The sequence below is a fragment of the Dipodomys merriami genome, unplaced genomic scaffold (assembly GCF_024711535.1).
Source record: "Dipodomys merriami isolate MVZ:Mamm:240054 unplaced genomic scaffold, mDipMer1.0.p SCAF_20, whole genome shotgun sequence".
NCBI classification, from domain to species: Eukaryota; Metazoa; Chordata; class Mammalia; order Rodentia; family Heteromyidae; genus Dipodomys; species Dipodomys merriami.
In genome coordinates this window covers 29,230,356-29,244,783 of record NW_027203382.1, presented here as the reverse complement: position 1 = coordinate 29,244,783, position 14,428 = coordinate 29,230,356, and the positions used below count along the sequence as shown (strand labels likewise).

Genomic DNA, 14,428 nt, shown 5'->3' with positions numbered 1-14,428 from the left:
ATGAGGACAAATGGCCAGGTGGCCTTAAGCCAATTAGCAATCATTCTGACATAAAATGTTAAGGGAAGACAGCAGGATACAGCCCACATACATAAAATGAGTAAATTAGGTTGAATATATTGAATGTATTTCATCTAACTTAGGATAACATAAATTAAAATATGCCTTTTTATATTCCATGAAGAAAAATGCCAAGTATGACAGAATGTTAAATTACTTAGAATTTTATATTTATCAAATGAGCTCTTCTAAATTAATTTATACATAGAATGTATCATGTTGCTCTTTCCACGCCTATCTATACACATATCAACTTGGCCTTTTAATGCCAAGCAAATCACAGGGAAATCATTTTGGAAGTAATTAATCAGGTATTATAAACAAGGAACATAAATTAAACCTGATAGGAAACCAATGTAATCCCAGGCACAAACCCACATGTCATGAATCAATGTTACATCTCAGTTTCAGAAATAAAATAAGAAAAAGAATTCACACCTTAAACTAGACATTCCCATTTTAATATAATAATTATATGGGGTGAGATTATGATACTTTCCTAACAGTTTTCTATACTTTTCATTTATTCTAATCAGGATTTTTTACTAAATAGAAAAATATATTTTATAAAATATTGTGGCCTACTTAAGTATTTCGTCTACTTAGCCAATGTGTACCAGCCCTGATCTAGTCCTAATCTAGCAGATTTGTTTACAAACAGCTACACCAGCTATATGACAGTGTATCCTGATTACACTCGGGGATTTGTCTGGGTTTTTTCTGTTGTTGTTTGGTTGGGTTTTTTTGGTAGGTGACGGGCTTGAACTCTGGGCCTGAGCACTGTCCCTCAGCTCTTCGGCTCAAGGCTAGCACTCTACCCCTTTAGCCACAGCACCACTTCTGGTTTTCTGGTGGCTTGTTGGAGGTAAAAGTTTCATGGCTTTTCCTGCCTGGGCTGGCTTTGAACTGTGATCCTCAGATCTCAGCCTCCTGAGTAGCTAGGATTACAGGTGTGAGCCACCAGCACCTGGCAATTTGTCTGTTTTGAGGAAGAAGAGCTGTGTGGAACAAGTTTAGCTATAGAAAAGACAGGCAGACACACACACACACACACACACACACACACACACACACACACACACACACACACACACACACACACACACACACACACACACACACACACACACACACACACACACACACACACACACACACACACACAGAGCAAAACTTTAAAGTATTTTAGAGTTTAGCCTGGGGCTAGTCTTTTTTATCTTTAATTATGACTGGGCCCACAGTACATTTTATAAGCTGTAAATCACAATTAAGAGAGGGAAAGAGAGTAATATAGATCCGTGGGTAGCCCAGAGGCAGCTTTTTAAATTTTTATTCTTAAATCCATTTATTTTATTAGCCTTTCTTCCTCCAGGGAATAGTGGTCTGAATGGTGCTTGTGGAAGGAAAGAAGAAATGTGGGGAGGAAGGAAGGAAAGCTGGGTGCGCAGGCTGGCTGAGTAGAGATGTGTAGGAGGTAGATGAATGTATTTTCATCAGTAAAGACTTCTGACTAAATGAGCTCTCTAATTCCCTGATATTTTGTGCTAATCACAGTTCTACATATACCCAAACCATTGGCTCAAAGCCTCCCAACACAGCTCCTTTCCAAGGAGAAGGAACTTTGATTCTCTGCCATTGTGTGGATGGAGAGACATCTCTGGTGTAGCAGGAACAAACACCCCCTTTACCCCAGATACATGGTTACTTGAAAACTCATGGCTTGTCCCTGTTCCCCAACCTGTGATTTCCTCTATACAGGTCCTGGCACTTTTATCTTCCGATATTTATTTCATGCTTTTGGCCAACACCAAGGTCACCAAATATCCACCCCCTCCCTACCCCTGACATATCTATTTTTTGCCTATTATCCAAGGTATTATTGGAAAATATGTTCAAAAATCAACCACAGAACTAAACTGAGTGATTCTGTATCCAAAAATTATACAGTTAAAAAATTACTCAGGAAAATATAATTAACACCCAGACTTAGAAGACAGGAGCTTTTTAAAAAACTCCAGATGAACATTTGAACCAGAGTGTTGTTTAAAAAAAAACAACAAGTAAAACATTTCTCCCCCACTCCAGTCACCCAGTTAAGAAAGAGCCACTTGGGCCTGTAGCCCAGTGCTTCAGGACTTACATAAAGAGGCACTTCGCTGCAACTCAACTCCATGGCTTCTGCATCTGCAACACAAACAATAAATGAAGAGTGGTTATTGCAGGAGGCCCCTTTCTCCAGACAGCAGAGCTCTAACCCACTTCTCAGTCACCAACATCATAGAGGGACAAGTAGATGCCTCAGGAAAACTGCATTTTTTATAGAGAACATAAAGGTATCTTAACAAACTTTACTATCAGGTTTAATTGTCACAACCTTTTCCACTGTGTATGTTTTACACCATGTGTTGTTATATTAGTTGGGTTTATAGGCAAATACATCAAGATTCATGCTAACTTTATATTTTCTTACCTAATAAGAGGCACATGACAACATTTTGAAGATCTACTGCTAAAAAAAGACTTACTCCCTGTGGGGCAATGGGGACTCTTACCCACACATCTACCTTTACTTAGTAGACACTGTGGACTCTGCCCTCTCCAGCAGAGCTGCATGGCTAACCTGTGCTGTGCCTTTACATCACCTTTAATAACCAAACAAGTTCATATCCATCACGCCAATTACAGCTATCTTTTCTTCCACTTTTCTCTGTATAAATGTCATGCTCTGTCATTTTATTTCTCAAGGCTTGGCTTCACCACCTGAAATTTCTAAATGTTTCACACTGGCGTGCTTTTAAAATCCATACTACATTTTCCAAAGATGTTTCTTCAGAAAATAACTACAACCTATTTCCACAGTGGTAGATCCAAGGGAGTGATTTGTGCCTTAGCACACAGCTACAATTTTTAAATTTATCTCCAAAATGGGAAGGGCATCTTATCAAAAGAATATCAAGATATAAAAGTCTTAATAGCTTACATTGACATTACAATGATGATACAATATCCTAATTTGTATTGTTAGTTAACTCTAAAGAAAAGTATTAGACTCAGGTACAGGTGTCTCACACCTATAATCCTAGTTACTCAGGAGGCTGAAATCTAGAAGATTTCGGTTCAAGATCAGCCCTACTAGAAACATTCACTAGATTCCATCTCCAATTAACCAGAACAAAACATGGCTAGAGGCATGGCTCAAATTGTAGGGTGCCAGATAAGCAAGTAAGCAGAGAAAGAATGAGGTCCTGAGTTCATATCCCAGTACTTTAATAATAAAATTCTGCACTTCTCATATTTATACATCTAAATGAAATATCCAAACACAAATTGAACATAAAACACATGACCTTAATTTTGTCTTTGAACATGATAATAATTACTCTTATATACCTTTTATAAAACCAGTAATGGGCAACACTCAAATAAAACATATCACCATTAGGTAGTAATAACTACAGTTGAAAAGTTCTATGCTCAGTACTCTATAAACATCATCTCCAGTGACCTCCACAGACTCTCTATAGGAAGCTCTATAGGAAGGAAACCCTGTTTCATGAATATTCATTGTTAAATCACTGAAATTACAAGGCCACACAAGAAGCAGAGGCTAACGAAATGTGAAAATAGTCAAAAATAAATAACTGACTAAATAAGGGCCATATGAACAACACCCTCCCATTCATCTTTCATCCCTTTCAATCACTTAATGTCAGTATCTTTTCTATAGCTATTTCATGTTTGCAGACAAATAAGTTGTTTTGTAGTTTATTTGTTTTGGTATTGTGATAAGAAACTTGTGTGAATAATATGTCATTTTAAATATACATTGATTTTTTTTAAAGTAGTACCTAAAGTTATTCATAAAGTTGAGGAAAGAGTTTCTAGAGAACTAGTTCAATTATATATGAAAGAATTGATCAATGAGAATATGGCAGAAACCCATTAACAAGTGAAAAAGAAAAATCAACACAAGACAGAGCTTCAGAAACAACAGTTTCAATATTAAGGGAATAAGAGCATCACCACCTCCATAGGAAAAATGGAAGACCTTGAGAATTAGTCTAATAAAAATGACTCATATTCATACTTCGAAGATCAAATGTGGCAACATAGTTATTAGGGTTTGCAATGAATCAATATTGTCAGAAAAGCTCATAATCTTCCTCCTCAATTACTCTTTCTCTCTCACACACACAATCTTCTTTATGTTCATTGTTAGAAATAGCACAAAGGTGAAAATTGCAACCTGCATCAGATAACATAGTTAGCAAACAGTAGAGATGGTATCCAAACACAGCTATGTTACTAGTCTGGGTAGGAAAGAATAGTGCACTAGGAGAAATAAGACTGCAACATGTAGGAAATGAGAAAGGAGAGAGCATTTTTGAAATAAGCCTTATGGAAACAGCCCAGATGCCCTCCAACAGATAAGTGAATCAAGAAAATGTGGTTCATTATTATGCAATAAAATTTGTATTTATTCATTAGAAAGAATAGTGTTATTTGCAGGGAAATGGATCGACCTAGGAAAAATTGTGTGGAGTAAATCTGGCTCAGAAAGATAACAGCACATGTTTTTTCTCATACATGGAAACTGGATCTAAAACATAAACATCCATGATAACATATACATGGCTCTCTGTGTATACACACAACACACTGACTGAAGGATGGTATGCTTAGGGGAAAAGCCCAAAGGTAACTCCCCTGAATAACTAATTTACTGTTATCTACTACCAGGAAGTAGAAACATTTTTGGGGGGAGGACGAAGAGGGAACACATGAATGGAGGGAGGAAGGTTGAAAATGCAGTCATTATATTGAATGTATATTTTGTAAAAACTGAACTGGGAGATAGCAAAGGAAGGGGTGACACTGTCCAAAAAGAAAGACACTTATTACCTGACTTATGGAACTGTAACCCCTCTGTATATCACCTCTATAATAACAATTAAAAAAACTGAATTGTGCAACTTGAAGGTAAGGATGAGAGGGGAGGTAATAGGGGAGAAGGATGGAAGTGATGATATTGATCAAGAAGTACTGTACTCATAACCTGACTTACGGGATTATAATCTCTTTGTACAACTACTTACCAATAAAAAAAGAAATCTAACAAGGAGGAAAATAAACAAGCCTAACACTGAATAGGAACCGGTGTCAGATGAAAGTATCTATCTGAGTTATTCAAGTCCAAGCAGTTTTAAGTAGGAAGGTGAATTATTTGGCAAAATCAATGGGAGGCATCAAGAATAGAAATTAAACAAGTCAGTAACTATTCAATAAGACCTCATTTATTCAAACTGATGTGGGTGGAGGGGGTGAGAAGGAAAGCCAGTCTGTCTGAAACAGTGCAGTCTAAATTAGAGGATGTTTATGAAGTACACAGAGCAGTATGAATTGGCTGCTAACAAAATGTTCTCCCAAGCTGTCACACTACCTTGTATTCCTCAGGCTATATTTGCACATAGACAAAGTGATTAAGGTCTTAAAAAGCTCTTTCCAACTCTCTTGAACATCTTCTCTACAATTTTACTCATGAGTCTCCATAGTACACTGTTAATAGTCAATGCACAGCTCAATTAGCACTGAACTATCTTGGGCAGGATAAATACCTATCAAAGCATCAGGTTCCTCCATGGTAATGAGAGCTTTACAGTCCTTCCTTCATGTCCTAAGTCAACTCACTGTTGTGTACAATGTGCAAAGCACTATCCCTCAGAAGGGATATTAAAACATGAAGCTGGGTGTAGTGGCTCAAGACTATAATCCTAGCTACGTGGAAGGCAGAGCTCAAGGGATCACAGTTCAAGATTAACCTAGGCTAAAAGAAGTTTTAAAGACTCCATCTCAACCAATAACTAAGCATAGTGGTACACACTCATTATTCCAGCTATGAGAGAAACACAATGGGTAGGTACAAAGGCATAAGCCTAATCATCCCCAGCAACAAAGGGAAGCCCAGGTCAACACCAACATAAAGTGAGACCCTACCTCAAAAATAACCAAAGAGATAGAGCATTGGTTTATCAAGCATGAAGCTCTCAGTTTGATTTTTACTATTGCGGGGTGGGGTAGGGTGGGGTGGGGGACCCACTACTCTTATTGTTGAGAAACTTTGGAATAACAGCAACATTCATGAGATACTAGTGGATGGATGTCAAAATCAAACCATTGGCCTGGCAAAAGGTGACAGTGTGGGGTAAGCATGGCAAGAGGTCTTAATGAAGACCAGCATGAACGCAGACACCGGGTTGGAGAGGCTGAAGCCAGAGGGAACACACAGCACTCATCTTCAACCTTCTAAGTCATTCATAATCTATTTTTAAAATATACACTGCCTACGACAAAAGAGAAGAGGCCCCTGGGAGAAGAGTCCTTTGCCAGAGACCAAACAATAGCTTCCTTGAGCACACATTACATTCAATGTAAAATTAACACTGCACTTTTCTTGATTTTCCCTTTAATGAAGGCCCAACTCATACTGACAGTTCTGTGCGTGGACAGCTAATGATTCTATCAAATTTATTAAGCTCCAGATTCTTTATCAGCAGCTCATCTCTGTTCTTGTCTTCCATTAATTTTTTAAAATTTTTATTGTAAAGATGATGTACAGAGGAGTTACAGTTACATGAGTAAGGCAATAATTACATTTCTTTTCAGACAATGTTATCTCCTCCCTTATTTTCTTCTACTTCCCCCGCAAGTTGTAAAGCTGATTTACAACATAAGGTCTAGTGAATACTGCTGTTGCATTGGTTCACACTTTGTCCCACTGTTTCTGTGATTCCCCTTCCCTTCCCCAAATCAAATAAACTTATATACAAGACAAAGGATACAGAAACCCAAAACAGTGACAATGGGGAATAAACAAAATGGAAAAAAGAAAGAAAAAAAGAAATAACTGAAAAAAAACTTTTGCTTCCATTTCTTGAAGTTCATTTCAATAAGCATCATTTTATATGGTCATATGCACATTCCTATTGAACCATTTTGATCCTCTACTAATAATATCCTATACATCTTTATAAAAGTAAAGCAAGGAAAGGGTGGCTCATCCCAATTCCACAGAGGCTCCAGAACTCAAGGCCCTTGAAGACCTCATCCTATGTATTTCATCTGGCTGTCTGTTTCCTAAAAATCTTTTAGGGCTGGGAATGTAGCTCAGTGGAAGAGCATTTGTCTAGTATGTTGAGGTACTGGATTCCATCCGCAGCTCCACAAAACAAACAATTCTCTATAATAAACTAGTAAATTTAAGTATTTTCCCTTAGTTCTAGGAGCTAAAAAAATAAATAAATAAATAAAAATAAAAGTAAAGCAAGAAAAATAATAAATTACACAAGAAGTTCCTGCTATTAAATTTGAACTGTCAGGGATCAAATTTCCAAAGTCCATCTACTTGCTTGCATCTACTTGCTGATTACTAAAAGCCTGAGTTCAAAACAAGAAGAGATTATTTCTTGTGCTATAGCTGTTCACACTACAAAACTTGAAGTAGCAATCTGGCAATGCCTTCTGGAGATGCCAAGGAATATATTATTCTGAAGAAGGCGCTTGAGTCAGGTCCTAGATAACACCCAGATAAGAAGCTTGCTCTTATTTTATAATCTTTTTTTTTTTTTTGGTCGGTCCTGGGGCCTGAACTCTGGGCCTGGGCGTTGTCCCTCAGCTGCTGAAAGCTAGCGTTCTACCACTTGAGCCTCAGCCCCACTTCCGTTTTTTTCTGCTTATGTGGTGCTAAGGAATCTAACTCAGGGCCTCATGCATGCAAGGCAAGCACTCTACCACTTAGCCACCTTCCTAGCCCCCTTATTTTGTAATCTATGTGCTTTCTCCTTTCATGGTTTGGTAAGGGGATGGCGACCCTCGCTGGAATCTTATCAGGGACTGCTGGAAATGCATTCAACATTAAGCCCTGAGTTATAGTGCATAAGCCATGGATGAACTTTATAGACTCAGTCCATTAACTCCATAAAATTAGATGTAAAATTTTGTGTGTATGTGCATTTTAGAGTTGAGTTTGCATCAGATTGTCAAAGGACCATTAGAGTTAAAAAAATCATTTTAAAGAATATAAATACCAAACATTGTTTTCTCTGTGAGCTCATGTGAGAATACAAGAACATGGTATAAGACATGAAAAATACTTGCAAACTATAGACCTGACAAAATAACTCTCAACAACCCAGTTAGAAAATGGGATAGCCAAACACACATGGTTCACACCTGTAATATTAGCTATTGAGTAGACTGATATCTGAGGATTGTGATTCAAAACTAGCAGAGACAGGAAAGTCTGTGAGACCTTTATCTCCAATTAACTACCCAAAAATGTGGTGGAGTAGGCTGTGGCTCAAGTGGTAGAGTGATGGTCTTAAGCAAAAATGTTCAGGGACAGTGCCCAGGCCCTGAGTTCTAGCCCCAGAATGGGCACAAAAAAGAAAAACGAAAAGAAATGCTCAAGTCAGTGAACAGTTGAGGTACCAGGCATGGTTTCCAAATGAAGTCTAAGCTGAACCTTAAAGAATATAAGTTCATTGCTACTCAGAAAAGATTGGGAAATGGGGATAGCAGCTTTTGTAGTTCTCCTAATGGCTTATGGGGTGATGGAAGAGAAGGGGGAGTTATTACTGGTATTTACACATCAATGCTGCATTAATTGTGCCACCCTCAGCATCAAGTTGCCAGAATTTATGTAACCTTTTCGATTTCTACCAGTGGCTATTTTTCTTTTTTCTTCCTGCATTTTCCAGTGATGTTGTCACTGCTTAAAACATTTTTAGAATTACTTTTGCAGCTTGTCACATTTTTATTTTGTCTAGTTAGCAAAGTTTAAGAATAAATTTTAGTATTTTTTAATATCTAAAGAAATTTGGAAGTAGGCACTAGTGGGTCACACTTAGATTCTTACTTAGCAGTTCTGGAAGCTATGATCTGAGGATCATGGTTCAAAATCAACCTGAGCAGACAAATCCAGAAACTCTTATCTCCAATTGGTCAACAAAAAGCAACACCAGCATACAAAACATTTCGATCCATCCATCTTGGGGGGTGGAGGGGAAGGCGTGGAAGTGAGCACAGTAGGCAGGGAATGTCATTTATGGGCAAAAACATGGGATTGCTATAAATCATGAAACTGGTTTTCTTCTGTGAAGTCATGGGCTTATTCTAAGTGTTTGAGATGCAAGAGAAAGATGGTTCTTCGGGTTAGAATTCCCTTGAGTAGCAAGTGTGAAGCCACAGAAGGAGTTACAGGGGGGCAGTAACTTACTTATAAGTTGTATTTTCACAAGACTAACCCAAAAACTGCTGAACAGGTTGCAGTGAAAACAAAATTGCTGAAGAGATAACAGTTGGGTCACATGGAAATTTCTCTGGCTATTTGGAGGTGTTTCTACCCCGAATCTTCAAAAGTTACCAAATCTAATCACTCAGGGGAGACAGCTACCCCTCCCCAAGTCTTTTATCAGTACTTAGGCAGCAAGCTGTGGTTGTGTTCTACAGCTCTCCCACCCTCCTATCCTCATCCAGGAGTCATACAGTCCTCATAGGAATGGGAAATCATTATTGCCTTCCACCAATAAAAACAGAAATGCTTAAAGTAGAATAGCTAATTACTGTGCCCAATTCCAGACCAAGTGAAATGAACCCCAAGATAGGGACACAAGTGGTTTTTTTCTTTCTTGTTATTGTTTTTAACATATTTATAATGTACTATGTGATTTTTTTGTTTCTTTTGTATGTTCTTCCCCCTCCATATAACTCCTGTTTTCACTGTACTTGATTCCAGTGCCCTGTATCTTGTATATACATTTTTCTAATTTGGGGAGGGGAAGGGAAATAACAAAATGCTTAAATAAGGATACAGGCTAACCCATTGTAACAATGAGATGTACAAGACACTATGTTGAAAACGAACTTTACTTGGTGGGGGGAGAGTTGGGAGGTAAGGGATGGTGATGGTGGTAGGAGAAAAGCAAAGGAGGAGGTAACAATGCTCAATGGGAAATGCACTCATTACCTTATTCATGTAACTGTAACCTCTCTATACAGCATCTTTACAATAAAATAAAAAAATATTTTAAAAATGGACAAGCTGGAGAGACTTTAGAATAATGCTTTAACATTTGGAAATATGACCTTTAAAATAGCAAAGATGAAAAGAACTGAAATTTAGCCTACCAAACATTTTAGCATTTTTATTAGCTTATGTTAGTTATACAAGGGGAATTTCATTGTTATATTTCCAGACATTTATAATAGTACATTCCAATCAATCTCACCCAATTTCTAAATTAATTTAGAAACTATCAGTTACTGATTACTGCTTATATATTTTGCACTAGGTAATAAACAATGTATAAAAACTCTCAAGTACCTTTCAACATATTTGAAAAGGATATGCACATTTATAAATAGGTTTAAAACCATAAACACCCATTTGCTCTACAAACATTTCCTGAGTGTCTATCAGTACTTGATAATAAGGATGCAAAGATCAAGACTGTCCTGGAAGAACTGCCAGCCCAGTGAGAGAGGGGAAACTGCTGAAGCTACAGAGTCTGAGTGTGGTTCTGTGAGGACAGGCAGGCAGAAATGCCCAAATCTAGCCAGGTGTCCGTGACTCAGCCTGTCATCCTAGGTACTCAGGAGGCAGAGATCTGAGGATCACAGTAGGAAGCCATTCCAGGCAGGAAAGCCCATGAGACTGTATTCCCAATTAACCACTGAAACGCCACAAATGGAGTTGTGATTCAAGTGGTAGAATGCTAGCCTTGAGAGAAAAAAAAAAAAAAGTTTAAGGACCGTGCCCAGGCCCTGAGTTCAAGCCCCAAGAATGGGCACAAAATAAGAAAAAAGAAAAAGAAATGCCCAAGTCAGTGAACAGTTGAAGTACCAAGCATGGCTTCCAAATGAAACAAACCTAAGCTGAGCCTTAAGGCATGTAGTAAGTTTATTACTACTCAGAAAAGATTAGGAAATAGGGATAGCAGCTTTTGTAGTTCTCCTAATGGTTGGTGGGGTGATGGAAGAGAAGGGGGGAAAATGGAGTTACCACAGGCATTCAACATCCGAGAATGAAGGCTGTTAAAAGTCCTACAAGGCCAGATAAATACTGCATGAATTGACCCACTCCAGTACCAACAATTGAGAAATTTCTGTTGAGAAATCAAAGTAGATGAAAGATTTGCCAAGTAGATCCTGTAATGGGTGAATGGTTGATGAGGCAGAAGAAAAAGAAGTGTAAAATAAAGATGCGACCTCTAGACCTAAGAAACCAATGTACAGGTGGGGATGGAAAACAAGAATGAAAATTTGTCCCATATGTGATAATATGTCATACTTCCTATGTCATAGGAAGGGCAAAGATAAATTCAGGAGACGTTTATAAGGCAAAATGGACAAGATTCAGTGCTGAGCTAGATATAGTGGAGAATATAAGGACCAGAGGAATGTCTGGTCTCTTGGATGAGAAACTAGATGAGTCATAGCACCAACCTGGATGCTGAATAGAAAAACCAGCCAAGAGCGCTGGAGAACAAAAAAGATAAATGTCTGACCATCAAATTGCTTCATTGATAAAACAATCCAAAAACCACAATGGAAATTCACCCCTCATCAGGTTCATGGGATCTACACAAATGTGACTATACAAAGAGTTGATGTTTAAATATTAAAAAAAACAACCATGACTTTTCTATTAAGTATTATATGCTACAATAGTTACAAAGGAATCAACTTCAGATTGTTTATTTTTTTTAAATTGTCTTATATAGTACAAAGAGCATGAAGAAATATAATGTCAAAAAGAATTATAATGTCTTGCCCTTGAGAAGTTTCCAAACAAATATAAACATAGGCATAGTTAGCAAAAATCTTAAGCTATTTCTCACATTCTAGCAAAGTAACAATAGTCAACACAAATGATATCCTGATGTAATCCCTAGGAAAGTAGTAAACAAATTCTTTGTTTTAAAAATGTATCTACCAGGTAAGATTCCTATTTTACAGTATAACATCACACTCAATATATATTGAAATTCCCTTTAAATAAAACATAAAGGCAGTATTAGTATTGACATCTGAAAAATATTGCAGAAAATGTAAATTGTGCAACCGTATAAATTCCATTGAGATTAGTAGTTTTATTACATGATATGTAAGTTCTTCATTGATATTTCAAATCAAGAGACACCAAAGAAAGACAATCTTAACTTGGACAACCAGGTGGCTGTGCTCCAAATATTCAATGCCAGCTGAGAAACAGGTATAAGAATTTGAAACTTTGATTCTTCATAGTATTAACTTCATACTAAGTCCTCAGAAAAGCCTAATGTTCCTTTCTCTAGTCATTTTCGGTGTCTCTCAAACGTCAATGTACTTCCAAAGGCAAAACTGGGAGCTATTATGATCCACCATTAGAAAAGGACTAGGAGTGTTGGGATGGAGCTCATGGTAGCACATTTGCCTACTACAAAACACTGGCTTTATAGACCTTTCATCAACTGGTCATAAATTAACCACTGGAGCTTTCTTTTGAACTGCACATCTATATCAAACCCTCCCCGATCCCACCATGAGCCACCTCTCCCTCCATGATCTAGGTCCCATTTGTTCCTAATAGCTGGGAAACTTTATGCCCTCTGTACTCTCTTTTCAGATATATTCAGATTCTCCCTTCTTGGGAGTTCCCTTTCTTCTGGCATTGTAGTCAGCACTGAAACTTCTAAGAATAAGCCAAGGTCTAGAAAGCCAAGGTCTCCTGAAAGAGGCACACAAACAGCTCATGACATGTAAAGAAAAGCACTGCTTATTAGCAGAAAACACAAGTAAGATGCTAATTCTGCCATCAATAAACAGGTTAAACTTGTAGGATAAGAGCACTGAAATATTTAGTGGATTTCCTTTCTGTTCTGTTATGGTTATAACCTCAGAACCCAGCAGGAGGCTAGGGGTTCACACCTGTAATTGTAACCACTTGGAAGACTGAAAATGAGAGGATCACAGTTTAAGCCCAGCCTGGGGCAGAAAAGTTTGCAAGACTTTTCTTAACCTATAGCTGGGTGCAATAGCATGTGTTTGTTGTCCTAAAATAAATGGGAAGCTGTGATTGGAAGGATTTTGGTGCCAAACCACCCTGGATAGAAAAGTCTTTAAGAGGGCTGGGAAGGTGGCTCAGTGGTAGAGTGCTTGCCTTGCATGCATGAGGCCCTGGGTTCGATTCCTCAGCACCACATAAGCAAAAAGAAAAAAGCCGGAAGTGGCGCTGTGGTTCAAGTGGTAGAGCACTAGCCTTGATCTGAAGAGCTGAGGGACAGTGCCTAAGCCCAGAGTTCAGGCCCCACAACCAACAAAAAAAAAAAAAAAAGAAAGAAAGAAAAGAAAAGAAGTCTTCAAGACTTCATCCCAATGAAAAAAGATGCACACTGAGGGTCAGTCTGTGACCCCAGCAACTAAGGGGGAATCCTAAAGTCAGTATGTGGATCAAGGTTCTGGCATATGTCTGGGTGAAAAGTAAGACTCTACCCTAAAAATAACCAGCAAAAAGCAGGGCTGAGGCCAGGCACTGGTAGCTTATGCCTGTAATCCAAGCTACTCAGGAGGCTGAGAGCTGAGGATCAAGGTCAAAGCCAGCCTAGGCAAGAAAGTCCATGAGACTCTTATCTCCAATTAACTACCAGAAAATCAGAATGGTGGGTGCTGTGGCTTATAGGAGTAGTGCTACCCTTGAGCAAAACAGCTCAGGGACAGCACCCAGACCCTCAATTCAAGCCCCATGGCTGACAAAAACAAAAACAAAAAAGGGGTGAAGGTGTGGCTTGGCAGTAAAGCACCAGCCTAGCAAGCATGAGCCTCTAAGTCTGGAGCTCCTAGTAATACCAAACAACAAAAACGATCTCAGAAACCCTACTGCTCAAATGTTAACAGACTATGGTTAAGAATTATTTTAAGGCTGGTCATACCTGTAATCCTAGTTACATGAGAAGAGTAAATAGGCATTTTATGGACCAAGTTAGGCTCAAGAGGTAGAAGAAAAGCCTAACAAGTGGGGAAGCCTTGAGTTCAATCTCAGTACTAGAGAAGAGGGTTACTTTAAATGAATAGTTGAACTTTTCCTGGAAAGGAGAGTTCTCCGAGAAAGCCATCAATATTCATTTGAAAGTACAATGATACCCTATTAAGAATCTTTGTCCTAGAGAGTTTTGCTTTGTCTTTTAACCCACAAGATTTGCTTTTTCTTCTTCCAAACAAGATGCTTTATTTAGATCACCAAAAACAACAATTTATAGAAAAAGGATTGCAATATTACACAACAAAATAAAACTGTAAGGTCTAACACAAGAGAGGGAATGCTATCCTTAGA

The 14,428-nt window shown here is 38.1% G+C and overlaps 1 protein-coding gene across 3 annotated transcripts in view; it reads right to left on the bottom strand.

Moving 5' to 3' along the window:
• Window positions 1-14,428, bottom strand: part of Arhgef28 (Rho guanine nucleotide exchange factor 28) — a 274,202-nt gene that overhangs the window by 217,382 nt on the left and 42,392 nt on the right. For all 3 annotated transcript variants that reach the window (XM_070031346.1, XM_070031344.1, XM_070031345.1), the window contains exon 2: window positions 2,201-2,244. In XM_070031346.1, the coding sequence (XP_069887447.1) occupies window positions 2,201-2,233 (33 nt within the window). In that variant the 5' untranslated portion in view covers window positions 2,234-2,244. The remainder of the gene's footprint in view (window positions 1-2,200; window positions 2,245-14,428) is intronic.